The sequence below is a fragment of the Leopardus geoffroyi genome, chromosome C1 (assembly GCF_018350155.1).
Source record: "Leopardus geoffroyi isolate Oge1 chromosome C1, O.geoffroyi_Oge1_pat1.0, whole genome shotgun sequence".
Taxonomy (NCBI): Eukaryota; Metazoa; Chordata; class Mammalia; order Carnivora; family Felidae; genus Leopardus; species Leopardus geoffroyi.
The window spans coordinates 17,026,154-17,046,891 of record NC_059328.1 but is presented as its reverse complement, the minus strand read 5'-3'; the positions used below and the strand labels follow the sequence as shown (position 1 = coordinate 17,046,891).

General features: G+C 41.7%; 2 protein-coding genes and 1 pseudogene across 5 annotated transcripts in view; 1 reads left to right on the top strand and 2 right to left on the bottom strand.

Moving 5' to 3' along the window:
• KDM1A (lysine demethylase 1A) overlaps positions 1-12,020 on the bottom strand; it is a 61,927-nt gene extending 49,907 nt beyond the window's left edge. For 2 of the 4 annotated variants that reach the window (XM_045476089.1, XM_045476091.1), the window contains exons 1-2: positions 11,518-12,018; positions 3,028-3,193 (exon numbers count right to left, since the gene is read on the bottom strand). In XM_045476089.1, the coding sequence (XP_045332045.1) occupies positions 3,028-3,193; positions 11,518-11,871 (520 nt within the window). In that variant the 5' untranslated portion in view covers positions 11,872-12,018. Of the gene's footprint in view, positions 1-3,027; positions 3,194-11,517 lie in introns of all 4 variants that reach the window. The other 2 variants (XM_045476087.1, XM_045476090.1) reach the window with 2 other exon arrangements.
• Positions 12,021-15,403: 3,383 nt separating this feature from the next.
• On the bottom strand, positions 15,404-16,385 carry LOC123599943 (annotated as a pseudogene).
• Positions 16,386-17,213: 828 nt separating this feature from the next.
• Positions 17,214-19,788, top strand: TEX46 (testis expressed 46). Its single transcript, XM_045482332.1, has 2 exons — positions 17,214-17,405; positions 19,383-19,788. The coding sequence occupies exons 1-2, from the start codon at positions 17,214-17,216 to the stop codon at positions 19,677-19,679; spliced, it is 489 nt and encodes a 162-aa protein (XP_045338288.1). The 3' UTR covers positions 19,680-19,788.
• Positions 19,789-20,738: the final 950 nt, after the last annotated feature.

Here is a 20,738-nt window from a genome sequence, read left to right as displayed (position 1 = left end):
TCAAAATACAAAATATCTCAGTGCTACCCTGACCAGATCCTCTCAGTGTTTAAAGGACGAGTTCAAATTTCTTAGCCTTGTAATGAAGGCTCCAACCTTCCCTTCTGGCCTCCTCTCAGAATTCTCCTAAAGGAATCTTCTCCAGTAATATTATCTGACCCAACGGATTTTGCAAAACCTTGTGCTAACAAAATATTTTATTCTCAACATCATGGAAAGCAAAGCAAAATTTTCTAAACAAACTTAAAAGCTGGTAAAAATGAAACGTATTCAAACCTTACTTACATATTTAAAGAGAGTAAATTAATTTCTCATCTAAAATGACTGAGATGAAGAAAAGATTTGGTAAAAAACAAGACCCACATCTTCTCTCAAAAGACCTTAAGATACCTATATGACAATGGTTCTGTTCAATTTTTGAATGAAAACTCAAGTGAAAGAGCTAGTTCTGATAAGACAGGAGATCTGGAGTCCCTGGACAGTTTCTAAATACTTGAATTCACCTGATAGTATTTTATGATTCACTATTAGGGCCCCATTTAATTCTAAATTACACAGGCCAGTAAGTTGCCACTACTTTACTGGGGAAAGTACTTCCCTAATTCACCCCAGAAATTTTTTTTTTTAATTTCAAGTTGTTTTAAAGGAAAAATAATTTTATTTTCAGAATCACAAATAATATATTGCAAGTTTTGGCTATTATCAACACATCTCTAAGCACTGAAGATATTCTAAACTTAAGAAACTTTAACTTTCCCCCCAAATACTAAGATAACTTATTTAAACTAAACCACTGGATAAAAATTTAGCCAGAACATAGTATCATAAACACAGTTCCCCAAATCCTAGATCACTTTAATAAGATATTTCCTTCTTGGGCAACAATGCCTGACATTTATGGAAAAACAAATTAAAAAAACAAAATAAAACACCTCTTTCATGAAAAAGAAAACACCAATACCAGGTTTAAAATGTTCAGAGTATATACTAACTTGGTACCTACTTAGGTCAGTTGTTTACTGGAGACACTGACAATCACACAAAAAAAGAGGGTGAGGCAGCATCTAAAATACATCTACTGAAGAATACTTAGAGCTTTTGAACGAAGAAATCAGTAGTCTCTTGACCTATGACAGATATCAAAAGACTTTTCCCCAGTACCTCACCAGAAAGTCTACAGCAAAGGTAGAAGAAAAGAAAGGCAAGAACCAAAGAATACAGAAGAAAAAGGAGTAGAGAATCAAGGGAGGAGTTGGAGGCAACGACACGAAGAAAGGAAGAGAGCTAAATGTAAAAGACTAGAAAGAAAAAAAATACCAACAAAAAGAGAGGAGGTGTTCTGAGGTACAGGGAAGGCTGCATTTGCCTCAGGGACACTAGTTCCAGAGTTAATATACCACTCCCAATAGGTGCCCAAGAGGTCATTTTTTTTAACATTTTTTTTTTAATTTTTTTTTTTTTCAACGTTTATTTATTTTTGGGACAGAGAGAGATAGAGCATGAACGGGGGAGGGTCAGAGAGAGGGAGACACAGAATCGGAAGCAGGCTCCAGGCTCTGAGCTGCCAGCACAGAGCCCGACGCGGGGCTCGAACTCACGGACCGCGAGATCGTGACCTGGCTGAAGTCGGATGCTTAACCGACTGCGCCACCCAGGCGCCCCCCAAGAGGTCATTTTAAGAAAGTTTTGGGAAAGTCATTCTTAGAAAAACCCTGATTCCTAAGATAAATTGAACCCAGAATCTAATCATCTTGTTCTCAATGTTCTCAAACTGTGTTTTTATTATAATTACTATAAAATTACAAGCTTTAATTTTTGAGAGTTTTGGCCAGAATCTGTTTGATAAATTCTAAACCTAAATTAATTTAACAACTGACTTGTAATTTTCTCAAATGATACATCAGTAATAACCCTATTATTTCAAATAACATGTGGTGATTTATATAACATTACAGAGGAGGCGAAAAAAAAACTAAAACAAAAGATAAAACTTCTCAAATTAAATATGTCTGTATCTGGGTACCTATGAAAGTCACGCAAGATATAGCAGATGGGATCTGAAACAAACATTCTATTTTTAAAAGATACAGGACCACAAGAATTGAAGAGGTAAATGGGCCTGGAGCTACAGAAATATAAAATGTATTTTAAGAAGAACTTAGTAAAAATTCAAAGTCAAGAAGAATTAATGCAATGCCATTAAGGACAGAAGATAAAAAAAATTAAGACTCTACTTTTGTTTGCTTTATTCAAACCAGAAGGGTATCCCTACTTGCTCTGGGTATCCTCAGTAGGATTCAATCTGAGGGGATGTTAGTGAGAATTCCTTAAAGATGTTTGAAGTTCTGAAACCAATACTATAGTCTCCAATAATCTTTCCACTGTCATAGGAAGACTGTGTGAGTTTAGAATCTCTTCATAGCCTTTTCTTCTACCATTCCTTTGATTGGAGGGCTCAATACTAAACGGTAACAGGCACTTAGGCCTTTTCTTTTTGACCTAATATATTTTTACATTTGTTCACTAGGATATTCTCAAAACTGATCCCCACTCTGAAGGTTTAATCAGAAAGTATCTAACCATGTGATACATATGTGATTTAACCAGAGTAATTTCTGAACCCTTCTATCTACAAACTCTAAATCAGAGATAAATCTGAGGGGTCAGAGATAAATCTGAGGGGTTTGGTTCTTTGGATTTGGTTTTCTGTATGTTTTCTCTAATTGTTTTATTTCTCCAACTTTCCGAGTGCCTTATACTGCCACTATCCTTCCATCCCCATCTTTTACTTTCCTTCTATATATGTACACACACACACAAAGAATATCAGTATAACTACATATGTATGTATGCATGTATGCGTGCGTGCATATATATTTACACATACATACACGCACTACTGACACACATGGCCAATATCAGAATATAAACCAAAGATAAAGACATAAATAACACTGTAGAATAGGATTTAACTCATTTACTCTTATTTTCAGGATAAAACAAAACTGGTTGGTTACTATTACTCACCAGATGGTTCTTCAGGCTCGCTTTCATTTTCTTCCTCAGGTGGGGCTTGAGGAGGTGGTGGGGGAAGCTTCTTTTCCTTCTCTGCTTTAGCATTTCTCTCTTCTTCTGAATAATATTCATCTTCTGAGAGGTTGGCCAAGCTTTCATCCATCTCTCTGTACTCTACCTATATGGAGATTATACCAGGGAAAGCTAAATACAGTGAACATCTAAAACCAGGGACTTAATGTGGAACCATCAGTGAATGTGAATGGCTTTTTAACTTCAAATTTTAAGGGAAGTAAGTAAATAACAAGGAACAAGCTAGACCATAATAGGTAGTTATTAAAAACAAAATCTCAGGGCACCTGGCTGGCTCAGTTGGAAGAGCATGGGACTCTTGATCTCAGGGTCATGAGTTCAAGCCCCACACTAGGTGCAGAGATTACTTAAATAAATAAAACAAAACAAAACCCTAAAATCTCTCATGAAACAATCTCATGTCGGTTCACATTTACCCCAACCTATCAATTTTACATCATAGTACTGACATTTAGAGCAATGGATCTGAGGCTTTTTACAACTCCTAAAACCTTTTAAAATGTGTGTGTGTGAGTGTATGTGTGTGTGTGTTTGTAGGCATAGCTACACATATGTATATATACATCATGATCACACTAGAAGTTTCAACAAAAGACTAAAATAACCCTGAGATAAAAATATAATCAACTAGAATAACAAGTCTGTCAAATGTCAAGCCTGTACTTCTATTCCATGGCAAAACAGCAAAATTCCAGAAACCAAATGGGGAAAAATGGCAGGTAATAAAAACCGCAAATGGCAACCGTCAAATTGAAACTATGAAAAGGTACATTTGCTTAAAAAATAACCAATGACCTGATTTCACGGTTCATGTGATCAAGCTCCGCCTCAGGCTCTGCACTGACACCATGGAGCCTGCTTGGGATTCTCTCCCTCCCTCTCTCTGCCCCTCCCCCACTCCCTCAAAATAAATAAACATTAAAAAATAATAACTGTTGACCTAAGAGAGTTGAACAATGAGAGCAAAGAAACCTTAATATAACAAATTAAGAAGTGAAACGGAAATGGAGACTACAGGTCATACTACTAATTCATATTCTAAGTGTAAAGGAGAGAACCAGGTAGTAAGTAGAAAGAGGAAGCCTTATCAGGGGTAAAGCCATTAGGATAGGGAAGATTATAATGGACCTGTTTACCAAAATGTATGATACGGTATTACAAATAGTCACCAGCTTAGAACACTGGAAAAATGTCACTGTGACTCCCACCCTTAAAAAACATTCCAGAAAGCCACAGAAACAACAGCTCTCTATTCAGATTCAATTAAAAGATAAAATGAATAAAATAAAAATTTATTAGCTATGGAGACAGAGCAAAGACAGTATGGTCTCCACAAATAATGTACCTAACTTATTAGATTTCTGAAATTAATAGTCCTGTGGATTACAGCAAATGTAATCTATTTTAACTTTTGAAATATCTTTGAAATAGTTCCATATGGCTGGCTGCTTTTATATCGGTCTTTTTCTTTTTTTTTAAATGACATGACCACAGGTGGGCAGGGGAGTGGGTGGCTAGGCTAGGGAAGGTAAGAGGGATTGTGTCAGAAAATGGAAACAAAAATTAAGGATAAATTGAACAGTTCTGACCCATGCTCTAAGATTCTTATTTAAACACACAAATAATAGTATTCATCTATCAAATATGAAACACTGAGTACATGATCACAATGGAGAAAACAATTATAAATGAGAGTCTTCCTGCCCTTAATAAGCTGAAATTCCAGTTGCAAACTAATGGTTCTTACCAGGCAAATCATCTCACAGAAAGATTTTACAATAAAACCTCCAGAAGTCTAGACACTAAACTTCATTCTACTTGATTGAGATAAACTGTAGGAGCAAACCTCAGGACAACGGGCAAAAAAGCAGCATGGGAAAAGTTTCAAAGAGGGAGAGGGGTCAGAAAATGTAATATATGTTTAAAGTATGCAGTATCCTTTCTTCTTTCAGCTTTCAATAGTGCTTGACCCCTCCCTACCCCCAAAGATTCAGCTCTTTAATCCTCTGCTCATCAATCTCATCCATTTAATCAATAATCACTTAACAAGCGCCTACCATGGAACTGGGCAATGTGCAAATTTCTGAAACAATAATGTAAGATCCTTTCTACTGCAGTTTAGCTCTTTCCAAAGGATGTTCCACAAGACAGTATACCATTTGAAGGAAAAAGGAATCCATGATCAAGTTTGGGAAGTACTGCATTCTTTACAGGCCCCCTCTAGGAGAACCACGATGCACATTAAAGTTACTGAGAAGTTTTGCAGCAAAAACAATCTTTTTAACATTGTTTAATCCAACGTTTTGATGAAGTAGTAGCTACTAAAAAGGAACACAGAGTTCTTAGTTTTTGGGGGGATGGGGGGGAAAGATTAGAAAAATATCTAGAAGAGCAAAAATATCTAAAGGTAGTATTTAAAAACAAAATATCAAGAAAAAACCATCTGTGTTCCACAGAACCCTAAAATTCTTCAGGATTTCATTTAAATACACACTTATATGTGTTAGTACTTTGGAGACCAACAACACATGAACTTGTACTGCTTAGGTAAATTTTGGGTAGACCTAAGAATGACATTTCTTCTGCAATCTGTTCAACCAAGGCAGCGTCCTGAAATGGCTAGGCAAGCTAAAAAACAACCTTTTGTACTACTTATCAAGCACTGGGTCTTCACAATGCTTCATAAACAAAGTACAGAAATAAAATTGGGTTCTGAGACTTAAATAAGACTACAACTATTAAGTTTAACCTCCATTCTCAAATTTGGCTCTATTAAAAAAAAAAGCCTCATTTTCTGAAACCCTGACAACTAAAATAAAGGTTATAAATTTAAACTGAATATAAGACAGGCAAATAGTACTTTATTTTGAAATTTTCCATATAAAGTTTTATTTTGTAAAAAAGAGGGGCACCTGGCTGGTTCAGTCAGAGGAGCGTGTGACTCTTGATCTTGGGGGTCATGAGTTCAGAGTCCCATAATGGGCGTAGAGATTACTTACAAAAAAAAAGTTTCTCTAGTGGGTGGTGCCTGGGTGGCTCGGTAGGCTGAGCAATGGACTCTTGATTTTGGCTCAGGTCACGATCTTGGGGTTGGTGAATTCGAGCCCTGCAATGGACTCTGCACTGGCAGGCAGAGTCTGCTTTGGGATTCTCTCTGACTCTCCCCACTTGCTTTCTTTTCTCTCTACACACACTCTCTCCCTTTCTCAAGATAAATAAGCTTAAAAAAAAGTTCTCAACTTAATAAAAAAGTGAAAGAATCGTACAAATTCTCAAAAATAAAAAAATAAAAACTATTCCCCTGAGCAAAGGAACAGATACTTTGAACACAAAAGAGTGGGAACCTCTCATCCTTAGGTAAAATCCTCAAAGACTTTGGAACTTCTACAACCACTTACAAACAAGGACATAAAGATATCCAATAGATAGATATAAGTCAGTAAGGTAATTATTCTCACCTTTACACAGACAACTCTCAAATTTACATCTCTAGTCTCTTCCTCACCCTTACTACAATGATTCATCCACTTCCCAATCACCTTAAAGCCCCAGTCTTTTTGTTTGAATCTTTAGTCCTTTTAATTCAGTAGGGCACAACTGCCAGACTGATTTTCCAAATCCATACATGTTATTTTCAGATAGTTTAAAAGATAAATGCCAACTTTTTCAAACCAGGTATAAACTTTCTGGCTCTATGCAAACTTACACCTTTAGCCATTTTCTAATACACTAATGAAAAAGTCCTCAATGTTCTACTGATCCCTAAATTTCCTAAAAGCTTTTTCTGTTAATCCAATGCTTAAAATTCAAGGCACCCTTCCTCCACAAATTATTTCCTAACTATTCCAAACTTACAAATATATTTTTTTCCTTTCTCTGAACTGTCCTAGCACTTAAGGTCTGCATTTCATAGTCTAGTGTAGTGCTGTCTGATACAATTTTCTATGATAATGGCAACGTTTTGCATCTGCGCTTCCACCGTGGCAGCACTAGCCAGCCACATGTGGCTATTGAGCACTTACCATGTGGTAATTTAAGTTTAAATCAAAAGTAAAAACTCAGTTTCATCAGTTGTACCAGTCACATGGGCTAGTGGCTACCATACTGAACACACAGATCTAGTGTTTGTCTATAACCTGAACATGACTCTACAACCCAAACGTTACTGATCCCTCTGGCTCCTATCTTGCTCCTAGAAAAACCTCATTTCCAATTCATTTGCCCATTGTCCCCAACATTCAGTTTTCCACTCTGGACTCCCTGCTGCTTCTCAAACCTTGTCACATAATATGCAAGCGTTTTTCACTTCCTTTCTCCACTGGTAATACTTAATTACTGGGCACCTTACTACAAGCCAGACACTGTATTTTGTTTACATTGTATCTAAACCTAAAAGCCTTACAAGGTAGAGTTTATCTTCCTGAGGAAAATGAATCATAGCAAGAAAAATCAATTCCAAAAAGTCTGTCCTTTTCAGAATACTTTTCTAAATTCTGCACCTTTTCAAGGCCAGCTGAATGCTGAAGTGTCCCTAAAGTCCCAGCCCAACTTAACAATTCCAACCCTTAAATATTTTGCCATAATGTTAGCATACACACTCAGGGGTGAATTTATTCTGAAATTTACAAAACTTAACCTTCAGGGACCCTCAAATGCATGGACCCCTTCCAATATCCTGAACCTGGTTTTAGTTACATAATTTTGTGTGTGTATATATATATGTACATGTATATATATAATATATATAATACACCTGTATCTACGTCTGTTATATCTATAACTACAAATACAGAAAGACCCCTACATATACCTCAGAACTCTCGAAGTAAGGCCCATCTACTACAATGGCCTCAGCTCGATTTTTCTTCCTTTAATGGATACTCTATCCCTTGAGGTCTGTTTTCTCTGGCTCCCAAGACTGGCTAGGAATAAGTCAGTGTCCCCAGTTTCTTCCTTCTTAATTGCTCCCCCAAATAAACAGGTGACCCACTTTTCTTTTGAATTTCAAAGCTAATCACAATAGAAAAAACAGTATAATGGGAATTAAAATAAACACAAGATAATTACAAAGACAGAAATCTACATGATCAAGACAATCCCAATCAGAATATCAGCTGCCCTTTTTTTTTTTTTTTTTTCCAGAAACTGATAAACTGATCCTAAAATTCATATGGAAATGCAAGGGTCTCAGAACATCCAAAACAATCTTGAAAAAAAAAGGAGCAAAGCTGAAAAATCAAACTTCCTGATTTCAAAATCTATTACACAAAGTTACAGTGATCAGGACAGTGCGATACAGACACAAGAACAAAGATACTGATCAGTGGGACAGAACTGAGAGTCCAGAAATAAACCCTTATATTTAGGGCTAACCAACAAGGATGCCAACCATTCAAAGGGGGAAGAGAACAGTCTTCAATTGTGCTGGGACAAGTGGATATCCACATGGAAAGGAATGAAGCTGAACTCCTACTTCATGCCACATACAAAAATTAACTCCAAAATGATCACAGATCCAAATCCAAGAGCTAAAACTATAAAACTCTTAGGACAACACCTGGAAGTAAATCTTCATGACACTGGATTAAGCAATGGTTTCTTGGATTGAACATCAGAAGCAGGTGCCTGGGTGACTCAAGCTTGGATCTAACACCCAGGTGCCTGGGTGGCTCAATCAGTTAAGTGTTGACTCTTTTTTTTCAACATTTATTTATTTATTTATTTATTTATTTATTTATTTATTTATGGGACAGAGAGAGACAGCGCATGAACGGGGGAGGGGCAGAGAGAGAGGGAGACACAGAATCGGAAACAGGCTCCAGGCTCTGAGCCATCAGCCCAGAGCCTGACGCGGGGCTCAAACTCACGGACCGCGAGATCGTGACCTGGCTGAAGTCGGACGCTTAACCGACTGCGCCACCCAGGCGCCCCAAGTGTTGACTCTTGATTTCAGCTCAGGTCATGATCTCTTGGTTCATGGACTCGAGCCCCACGCTGGGCCCCACGCTGACCACAAGGAGCCTCCTTGGGATTCTCTCTTCCCAGTCTCTCTGCCCCTCCCCAGCTCATGCTCCATCAAAATAAATAAATAAACTTAAAAACAAAACAAAACAAAACACCAGAAGCAAAAGGGACAAAAAGAAGAAAAGATAAATCGGACATTAAAATAAAAAACTTCTGCAATCACCATACACAAAGAACTCTGACTATTCAGCAATAAAGACAACCCAATTTTAAAGTGAGCCAAGGATGTGAACCAACATTTCATCAAAGAAGATATACAACAAATGCCAATAAGCACAAGAAAAGATGTTCATATCATCAGTCATCCGTGTAACGCGTATGAAAACTACAATGAGACACCCCTTCACATCCACTAGGAGAGCTCAAGACAAGGATATGGGGGAACTGGAACCTTCATCTACTGCTGATGGAAACGTAAAACGGTGTGGCTGATGTGGAAAAGTGTTTGGCAGCTCCTCAAAGGGTAAAACACTGAGATACCATGTGATGCAGCAATTCCACTCCAACTATATACCCGAGAGAGTTGAAAACATACGTTCACACACACAAAACACTGTACATAAATGTTCACAGCAGCATCACACATAACCAAAAAGTGGAAACCCAGATGTCCACCACAATGATAAATGGATAAACAAAATGTGGTATATCCATACAATGGGATATTATTACGCCATGGAGTTGTGTCAAGTACCAAATGGAAATACAACATGGATGAACCCCGAAAACATACCAAAGCCAGACACAAAAGACCACATATTCTACGATCCTGTTTACATAAAAGGTCCAGAACAGGCAAATCCACACAGAAAGTAGGTTAGTGGCTGCTAGGGGAGTGGAGAACGAAGAATGACTGCCAGTGGTCCAAGTGTCTTTTGGGGGTGATGAAAATGTCCTAAAATTAAAACTGACTGTGGTAGTGGCTGCAAAACTTTGTGAATACATGCTAAAAACCATTCAGTCGTACCACCTGAAAAAGGTAAATTTTATCCTATGTGAACTATCTCAATAAACGTTTTTAAGACATGGTTTACCACATGCTTTCTAGCCATACTTTCTATTGAAATAGTAAAATAAAAACGCTCGGGCTTCTGCCCTCTAGCTCATTTCTGGGGGCTGGGAGTCTCCAATCTGTGTCTTTTCTAACCCACGCTTTGGTAAAAGCCGCCAAAAGCCTTTCCTCCTTTCAGCACGGGGTATCTACTCTTGCAGAGAGATCTCTCAAGCGGGCAGTTGAATCTGAGGGCTCGGTCTGGGTAATACCCATCTCAAGAAGCTCACACTGACTCGGCACATGCATTTAAAAATTACAGCTGTATGCGCAACTTATAAAATCGCACGATTTTAAATATGTACTCTAAAAGGATACACCTCCAGAAAAAACCCAAGTCTAAAAAGTCTGCTCCTGGTACTGCCTTGGTGCCCTGCACAGCTGGGTGTTCCATGTGGTCCTTTGTCTGAGGCTGAGGCTACCTCCTCGCAACAGAAACGCAGCTTCCAGTTCTGCCACTTACTTAGTTGGGTGACTTTGGCTAAGCTGCTGAAACTGTGTGCCTCAGCTTACTCATTTCCTAACGTGGGGCTCACAAAACCTGCCCACTGCTGCTGAGCAAAAATAAAATGTGACTCTCTCAACACAGGGCATCTGGCACCCAGAGATGTGAAGCAGCTGCCGTCTGTATATTCTGTTCCGTGACAAGTCTTTTCCTTCCTAGGTATTTGCACCTTGACTAATGGACATTAGCCCTCTCAATCAGCTTCCTCACCGGTTTAAAAAAAAAAAAAACAAAAAACAACCCTAAGTCAAAAGATCGTTGAGAGAATAAAAGGAAAGAGGAAAACTAGCGCCCAGCAGGGCTGAAAACAAAACAAACAAAAATGTGCATTTCTTTTCGGTCTCCATAGCCAAGGCCATTTCTTTAGCATGCCCCTCCAGCCCCAATGCGCGCCCAGCTGAAACTCCTTAAACACCGCCGAGAGGCCTCCAGACACATCCGCGGGCCAACCGGCGATGCCCGTCCCTAACAGCGCCAACCAGGACTCCACGTCAGGGAGCCATGTTTCCCAGGCCAGAAAATGAAAAGGTGTACAGATGCAAGGAGTAAACCACCCCTCCCCGCCAATCCCCCTTCCCAAGACGGCCGGGTCCCGGCACAAAGACTGCTTTCAACACCCGCCAAGCCCTTCCCCTCCCTCTCTCCCTCTCCCCACCCACCCACCCAGCCGGTAGGGAGGCGCGGTGAAGACCCGACGGCCTGGGAGGTCTGGGTGGGCGTGCGGCTCGAGGCCCAAGACAAGGGGCGGTGGGGGTCGCCGGGGGCTGGACAACCTAGAGGAAGCCAAGCAACCGGGGTCTGCGGCGTGCGGGAGGGGTTCGCGCCTCACCTTCGCTCGCTTGCGCCGGCTGGTCCGTCGCCCCTCCGGAGTCTCTGCGATTCCCGTTTCCATGGGAGTCGCAGATCCAGGCACGACGGTAGGCCCGGCCTGAGGCCCGGCGGACCCCGGTGGCTCGGCCAGGCCCCCGGGAGGGGAGGCCCGCGGAGGCTCTTTCTTGCGGGGAGTGCGCTCCCCCGCCACCCCCGGCCCGGCCTCGGCAGGGCCCGACAGGCCCGCGGGCGGCGCGGCCACCTCAGAGCCGTTCTCCGCGCCGCCCGCTGCCCCGGGGCCGGCCTCCGTCCCGGCCGCCGCCGCCGCCGCTGCCGCCGCAGCCGCCGCCGCGGCCTTCTTCCCAGACAACATCTCGGGCCGCCTGGCCGCCGACGGCCGAAGGGGCCGCTCTGTCTGTCGGTCCGTGAGTCCGGAGCAGCCTCGCCTAGCCTCACTTCGCGCAGGTAGCTCGCTGCCAACCGCCACGGCGTACGCACGCGCTGAGCGCGTTCCCGCGGCGTCCGGACAAAAAGGCCCGAGACGCCCACAGCCCCGCCTTCCCCCGCTGCCATAGAGTGGCATCCTCGCGGCTAGAGCGGCACCACGGCACGGAGCACGATGCTTTCCTAGAGCGTCGCCTTGGCCTTTGGCGTTGGCCCCAGCACGTTCTCGCTCCTAGGGCTTGGGGGCCAGACTGCACCTCCGCGGGTGACCGTTCCCTCCAGAGACTTGCATACATACATAAATTCATTCATTCACTCACTTGTCAGCTCAACCAATATTTATTAATGCTTACTACGTAACAAGGGTTTAATGATGAAGTTTTTGCTTTCAAAGAGCTTACAAGTCTAGTGAGGAGAAAACATTGAAATGTAACTGGTAAGTCATCTTACTGTTTTGCAGTTGTCCGGCTTGGACATGGGAATTCTTGGAGCGCAAGTGAGTTTCCTCGTAATAAAATGGACAGAAATTAGGAAACCCAGGTTTGAGTCCAAACTGGATTGCTGTTGCCTCTAGGGCTGCGTTCATATTCTGTCTGGACCTCCTTCCCATTAGCTCTCACAAACTCATACCTCCTCCCACTCCCTATGTGTTCCATACATAACACCTCTTTCTACTCCAGGTTAATTCTTTCTAGTGCTGCAGATGGTGGTGGTGACTTATTTTTTTCAATTCCTCCAGGACTCCTTTAGTGACCCAACACTGGAACAGCTTGTCTTCTTCAAGCTTGTTTCAACTTATTACACACAACTACAATTGCTTTTTTACACATCTCTCTCTTCAAACTATAGTTTTCTTTTTTTTTTTTTAGTCTTTTTTTTTTTTAGCAATCTCTACACCTAGCGTGGGGTCCAACTTATGACTGTGAAATCAAGAGTCACAGGCTCTTCTGACTGAGCCACCCAAGTGCCCCTTCAAACTGTAATTTTCAAAAAATTATTCCACTTACATGAAGTTAAGAACTAGTAAAACTAATCTCTAGTGCTAGAATCCAGTCAGTGATCCCTTGGGATGAAGGTGAGAGTTGACTACAAAACAGCAGGAGGGAATTTGCTGGGGTGATGGAAATGTTTTTTTTATCCTGATTGGATGGTGTACACATTAGCCAAAACTCACTGTACTATGCTGTATATATTTTTATATTTTACTTTATGTCAATTTCACTTCCCTGAAGTTGAATTTTTTTTAACTATGCAAACAAAAATAAAAAAAGGAAGGCAGTTACGTTCAGGAAAATTAAAAGCTGTGCGAGAAAAAAAGGTGTAATCATAGTACAACATATGGCTCAGCTATGAACTACACTGATGTGGCCATAATAACATAATGAATATTGTTTTCACCAAACTGATGGAATTATATTGAAAGAATGGAGAGAAGAGAAAATTTGTGGAGGAGAGACATGAGAGGGGTTTACAGAGCAGGGACGAAAAGGGAATGGGAGAGGTTCTGCACGGGAGCTAAATCCTCATCTTCCATCATAAAAAGATAATATGTAATGTTAAATGAGAAATCAAGAATTAACACTACAAGCATACAATTTAGATATATCAAGATAAATGCCAGAAGAAACAGTTAAAAAGTTGGAACAAGTTATCTGAGTCATATAATTTGAGGATGGGAAGGGGTGAGATAGGAGATCAAAGACTGTTTTAAACACACATTGTTTGCACATTTAATAATTTTATAAAACTTAAAATTATATTTTTAAAATACATGTATCCTTTGACCTAGCAATTCCACTTTACAGAAGACATTCTAGGAAAAGATTTAAGTATGTGTACAAAGATTTAACTTTAATGCTGTTTACCTCAGGTTATATATAATAACAATAAAGAAGAACTAACCTAAAGGCCCAATAAGTGGCCACTAATTCAATATATTAAAATATCATAGCCATTAAAATTGACATTTGAACATGAAGAACTCTCATACAAAATAATGAGCCTATGTCAAAGATTTATTTAACTCATTTTTAAAATGTTTTTATGTTTATTTATTTTCGAGACAGAGAAACAGAGCATGAGTTGGGGAGGGGCAGAGAGAGAGGAAGGCACATAATCGGAAGCAGGCTCCAAGCTCTGAGCTGTCAGCACCCAGGCCTACGCGGGGCCTGAACCCAGGAACCATGAGATCTGAGCTGAAGTCCGATGTTTAACCGACTGGGCCACCCAAGCGCCCCTATTTAACACATTATTGAGAGAACCAGCAAGATGATAACACTGGTTCAAAGGAAAATATAGGGACGCCTGGGTGGCTCAGTCAGTTGAGCGTCTGACTCTTGATTTCAGCTCAGGTCACACGATCTCAAAGTTCGTGGGATTGAGCTCCATGTCTGGCTCTGCTCGGACAGTGTGGAGCCTGCTTGGGATTCTCTATCCCTCTGTCTCTGCCCCTCCTCCCCACTCTCTCTCTCAAAATAAAAAAAACATTAAAACAACAACAACAAAAGAAATTATGAAAAGCTGATCTATAGTCACTAGTCAGTGGAAAACAGAATTCTGGAATAAGAAAAAAATGGCTAATGTCTTACAAGGCCACAAAACTAGACTTAGGTATTATCTTTTCTATCGGACAGAACTCATTTGCCTCTATTTGCAAAAAACGGATTTGCAATTACTCATTTTTTCCTAGAAATAACTAATTTATTTCATTTTTGAAAGTTGTGGTAAAATACACATAACATAAACTTTATCACCTTAACCATTTTTTTAAGTTTATTTATTTTGAGAGAGAGGGAGTACGCATGGGGGGGAGGGGCAGAGAGAGAGGGATAGAGAGAGAATCCCAAGCACTGTCAGTGCAGAGCCCGATGTGAGTCTTGAACTCACAAACCGTGAGATCATGACCTGAGCCGAAATCAAGAGTCGGGTGCTTGATGAACTGAGCCACCCAGGTGCCCCTCACCTTACACATTTTTTTAAAAAGTTTATTGATCTGTTTTGACAGAGGGCGCGTGCATGGGGGAGGGGCAGAGAGAGAGGAGCGAGAGAATCCCAAGCAGGGTCTACACTATCAGCAGGAACCGTGAGACCTGAGTGGAAATCTAGAATCAGATGCCCGACCAACAACGGCACCCAGGCACCCATCACCTTAACCATTTTTAAGTGTATAGTTCACTAGTGTGAATTATATTCACACGGTTATACAATCTCCAGAACTCTCCTCGTATAAAATTCTGTGTCCATTAAACCACAACTCATCATTTCCCCCTGCCTCCTAGCTCCTGGCAACCACCATTCTGCTTTCTGTCTCTGTAGATTTGCCTGCTCTAGATATCTCATATCAAGCGGAATCAAATGGCTTTTGTGTTTTTGTGACTGGCCTATTTCACTTAGCATAATCGCAGAGTTCATCCATGTTGTAGCATGTTACAGAATTTCCTTCCTTTAAAACATTTTTAATGTTAGTTCATGTCTTTTATCAACACATATATAATTACTTGTCTACCTGTTTGTTGAAGCAATAGGTCAGACAGCATTTGGCACGATAACGTCTGTTAAAGTGGCTACCCATAAAAACTCCAGCGCCACATCACTCCCGATGAAGATGACTGATTTTGCCATTTTCATCCACCTTACAGTATTTCAGGACAGCCAGCTTAACCTTCTTTCTCTTATGCTGCTTCTTCTTGGGAGTGGTGTAAGACTTCTTCCTTAGCACCACCACGACGTCTCAACACAAGATGAAGACTGGATTCCCTTTGAACGTAGTTGTCAGACAAAATACGTCAATCTTCCAGTTGCTTGCGAGCGAAGACCGGTCTCTGCTAATCAAGAAGAATTCCTTCCTGGGGTGCCTGGGTGGCTCAGTTGGTTGAGCGTCCGACTTCGGCTCAGGTCATGATCTCGCGGTCTGTGAGTTCAAGCCCCGCGTCGGGCTCTGTGCCGACAGCTCAGAGCCTGGAGCCTGCTTCAGAATCTGTGTCTCCCTCTCTCTTTGCCCCTCCCCTGCTCATGCTCTGTCTCTGTCAAAAATAAATAAACATTAAAAAAAAAAAAAAAAAGAAGAATTCCTTCCTTATCCTGGATCTTGGCTTTTATTTTCTACTGTATTTTATGGTGCAACCTGAAGAGTGATGGTCTTTCCCATAAGGGTTTTCATGAAAATCTGCCTCTTGACAGTGGTTCTACCTTCTGCCACAGATGGTGGATTGGAAAGGAGAGCACTGCAACACCCAACAGAGTTTTCTGAATTTCCTTCCTTTTTAAGACTGAATAATTCCATTGTATGTATATATACAGCATTTTGTTTATCTATTCATCTGTTGTTGGATTTGGGGGTTGCTTCCACTTCTGGCTATTGTGAATAATGCTGCTGTGAACATGGGTGTACAAATATCTTTTCAAGACCCTGCTTTCAGGGTGCCTGGATGGCTCAGTCGGTTGAGCATCCAATGACTGATTTTGGCTCAGGTCATGATCTCACAGTTTGTGGAATCGAGCCCCACGTTGGACTCTGCACTGACAACACGGACCTTGGGATTCTCTCTCTCTCCCCCACTCTCTGCTCCTTCCTCCCACGTCTCTGCCCCCACCCCTGGCCTATGCTCACATATGCTCACTGTCTCCCTCTCTCAAAAATAAATAAATAAACATTAAGAAAAAAAAAGACCCTGCTTTCAGTTATTTTGGATATATACCCAGTAATGTAATTGCTGGAGCAACTTATCCAATTTTTAAAAAGTTAACATCTGACTTTACAGAGTCAGTACCCTAATCAGTATCAAACAGTAAGTCAAACAAAGTTACCTTCCCCTAAAGCATCAGGTGACCAACAGGTAGACCAGCTGGACAATATTCTAGCATGACTGTGAACAAGCTCAATGTAATCTTTTTGCCTTATTTGCAGATCTTGGGTAACTCTTCTTTGCAGACTCCCTCACTATGAGAGTAGGGGCTCTGTGCTGTTGGCCATTTTATTCCCAGTGGCCAGGCCCAGAAGTACTGTTGAATAAATGAGGTATCACTAAGGCCTACATCACCTGGCTCTTGTGAGGACATCATGAGATACTGCTTGCAAACTGCCTGTCAAAGTCTGACACATAGTGGCTGCTTAAGACATAGGAGTAGTTAATATTATTGTTATGCGGCAGCTGGGAGGGGGACTGGTTATGACTTGGAGGAGGGCGCAGCCACAGCTCCTGTCATGGAGGGTAACTGTCCTAGAGGGGTCACCAAGGCAGGGTCTTGGGGCCTGGGTGCCTCCAAGCCATAATGTTGGGGGAACTAATGCTTCTTTTTAGGAATCTCCATGGGACACTTGCTTCCTCGGGCACCATAGGAGCATTGGTGGCTTGGCTGATCAGCTATAAGCCAGCCTTGTTTGGGTTCCTATTCCTTCTGCTGTTGCTTAGCAACTGGTTGGTCAAGCATGAAGTCCAGCCCACCCCCCTAGAGCCCCAGCAGGTGAGCGAGAGGGGCCTTAGCTTCAGCTAAGGATGATGGGACATTTACAGCTAGACTGGAGGATGGGGGACAGGGAAGATGTCAGGATAATGGGGCAAGACTGAAGAATCCACAGCTCTGGTCTAAGCCCCTGCTCTTCAGCTCCCACCTGGGTGATGGAGGACGAAGCACTTCCTTCACAAGGCTTCAGTTACCTTGGCTGTAAAATAGGGACCATCCCTAGACAAACAAGAAAACAAACTCTTAAAATACAGAGAACTGGTCATTGATGGAGGGGAGGTGGGTGGGGGAAGGGGTGAAATAGATAAAGGGGGTTAAGAGTACACTTACACTGATGAGCACTGAAAAATGTACACAGTCGTCGAATCATTATATTGTGCACCCGAAACTAATATAACACTGTATATTAATTATACTTCAATAAAAAGAAAAAAAGAGGAAAACTTATAAAAAATAAAAATAGGGACCATCCCAGACTCTTCTGCTTCATGTTTGATGTCAGTCACCATGGTTTGACAACAATAACAACTACTTTAAAGCGGGAGAATTTTAAATAGATGAGCTAAAGATACCTGTGTAACATAGACACATCTCTAGAATAATGAAAACAATAGAAACGTACCCAGATTATGACATGTTTTATACAAAATTAAAAAAACATGCAAAACAACACCCTGCCTTGTTTATGGATGCCCATGTATAATGAAGATATATTAAGGCTGGATTTCTCAACCTCTGCACCATCGCTACTTTGAGTTGGAGAGTTCTTTATTTCAAGGATCTGTCTTGTGCACTGTTGGATGTGAAGCAGCATCTTTAGCCTCTACCCACAGATGCCAATAGCATCCCTCACCCCCTTTTCGTAACAACCAACAATGTCTACAAACACTGCCAAATGTCCTGTAGGGAGGCAAAAGAGCCTCCCATTGAAAACCACTGGTATAAAGAAATGTATGGAAAAAATAAATACTGGATTCAGGACTGCAGTTGAGATGAGGTTCAGGGAGGGAGGGAAACCTTAGGAGAAGGATCCACAGGGGACTTCACATTACATTTATCATATTTTATTTCTTAAGCTGGAATGGAAACATGGGTATTTGCTGTAATAGTCACTTGTCTTGCATCCCTGAAATATTTACTTTTATTTATTTTTTAAGTTTATTTATTTTGAGAGATCACGCATATGTGCACAAGTTGGGGAAGGACAGAGAGAGAAAGGGAGAGAGAGAGAGAACCCCAAGCAAGCTCCACACTCAGTGGGGAGCCTGACGTGGGGCTCCATCTCATGACTGCAAGATCATGACCTGAACCGAAATCAAGAGTTGGTTAAGGCTTGGTCTTCAGCTCAGGTCATGATCTCACAGTTGTGAGTTCGAGCCCTGCGTGGGGCTCTGCGCTGCCGGTGTGGAGGCTTCTTGGGATTCTTGCTCTCTCCTCTCTCTCTGCCCCTCCCTCCACTCATGCTTTCTCTCTCAAAATGAATAAACTTAAAAAAATTAAAACATTTAAAAAATAAAATGGTTTTAAAGATGAGGGGTTTGTAGCTGAACCCTAAAGAAAAAAAAATTATTTACTAACTGCATGGGAACAGATGAGGATTATAGAGATATACTGAGACTTGGCAGTTGGTGATTTTATGAGGCCTGACTCAAGTCTCAGAAGGGCACACTGTGAAACACAAGCTCTGGAAACAGATATATCTGGGTTAAGTGTCTTATGTCCTCTGTGAGTGCAGATTACTGGGCCATCGCATTTATTCTTATGAACAAAAGGCAAGTATAGGTCCCCATACTTGGGAGTTCAGGGAGCTCCCAAACGCGGGTTGGGTGATACTAAGAAAGGGACCTTTCCTCCCTAGACACCCACCAGGTGTGGCAAAGATGCTCTCCTTGCAGGCTGGTTGTGAGGACTGATTAACATGACGTTTATAAATCACTATTAACTAAGGTTTCCTTTTCTCATGGTGGGGGAGTTTAGGAAGAGGCAGAGAAACCTAAGCCACCTGAAGCGAAACCCAACAGCTGCGTCATGAACACAAAAGAAGTCGAGAGACTACATGCCTGCTTTGCCCTCCAGGACAAGGTCCTTGAACGGCTTATGTTCAGCGAAATGAAGCTGAAGGTCTTAGAAAATCAGATGTTCGCTGTATGGAATAGAATGAATCGCCACAGGAGGTCAAGCCGGCAGCGGACTTTTCCCATGAGGAAACACAGACTGAGGAGGCACGACTCAATTTTCTCCATCATCTCTGATTGTACTTCAAATTCCCCTTAATGAGGTCAGAGAGACTGGGGTGGGCTGGCCTCTTCTGATGTTACCCTTACTCAGTAAAACCCAGTCAGAGACTAGTGAATTTTCTCAGTAAACCACACTGGAGAGCATACTTCGAGGCTGAAAGGCTGATCACTTTTGGAAAAGAAATCAGTATTCACTAGGTCAGCCAGACAGCATTCTAAGATACAACCTGACAGGACTCCAGAACCCAGCTCTTCCTCTCAGTTGGGCCACCTTAACCTTAGTTCAGGGCCCTCTACCTGTTCACCTTGAGTCTTACAATGGCTGCCCCTGCCCCCAGTTTTCCCCTTCCCTTTTGCTCAGAGGCCAGAGCCAAGGCCTGCCAAGCACAGCTCTGGGCAAGTTCACTGCCTATTTTTGAGCCTATGCCTCGCTTTGGTTGACAGAATAAAAGCCACACTCCTTGCCATGCTGTTCAGGCCCTCCATGATCTGACCCCCTTTCCAGGCTTCCCCTACCCCTTACTTCTCCCTCACATGCTTTATACCTTGTGCCAGAGTACCCTAAACATCAGTCATTGGGGTACCCCCTTTGTGATTTTTGCCAGAGCCATGAACCGCCTGAATGTTTAACCTAATACTGTCCCTTTAAAGTGTTTTTTCCTTAAATAAATTTATCTGTGAAGGAAAGTGATAATAAAAATAACAATTATTATCCGTACATTAAAAGGCTCTAACATTTGGCTGAAATAGAACATAACTGTCAAGAGGCACGTGGGTGGCTCAGCTGGTTGAGCGTCCAACTTTGGCTCAGGTCATGATCTTGCAGCTCTTGGGTTCGAGCCCCGTGTTGGGCTCTATGCTGACAGCTCAGAGCCTGGAGCCTGCTTCGGATTCAGTGTCCCTCTCTCTCTGCCCCTCCCGAGCTCATGCTTTGTCTCTCTCTCTCAAAAATAAATAAACATTTAAAAAAATGTTTTTAAAAAGAACATACCCCGCCCCCCCCCCCCCAAAAAAAAAAGACAGTGAAGACAGAACACTGTTACTAAAATGCCAGTTGGAGCTTGGTTGTCCACTGAAGCGTCTGAGCCCGGGAACT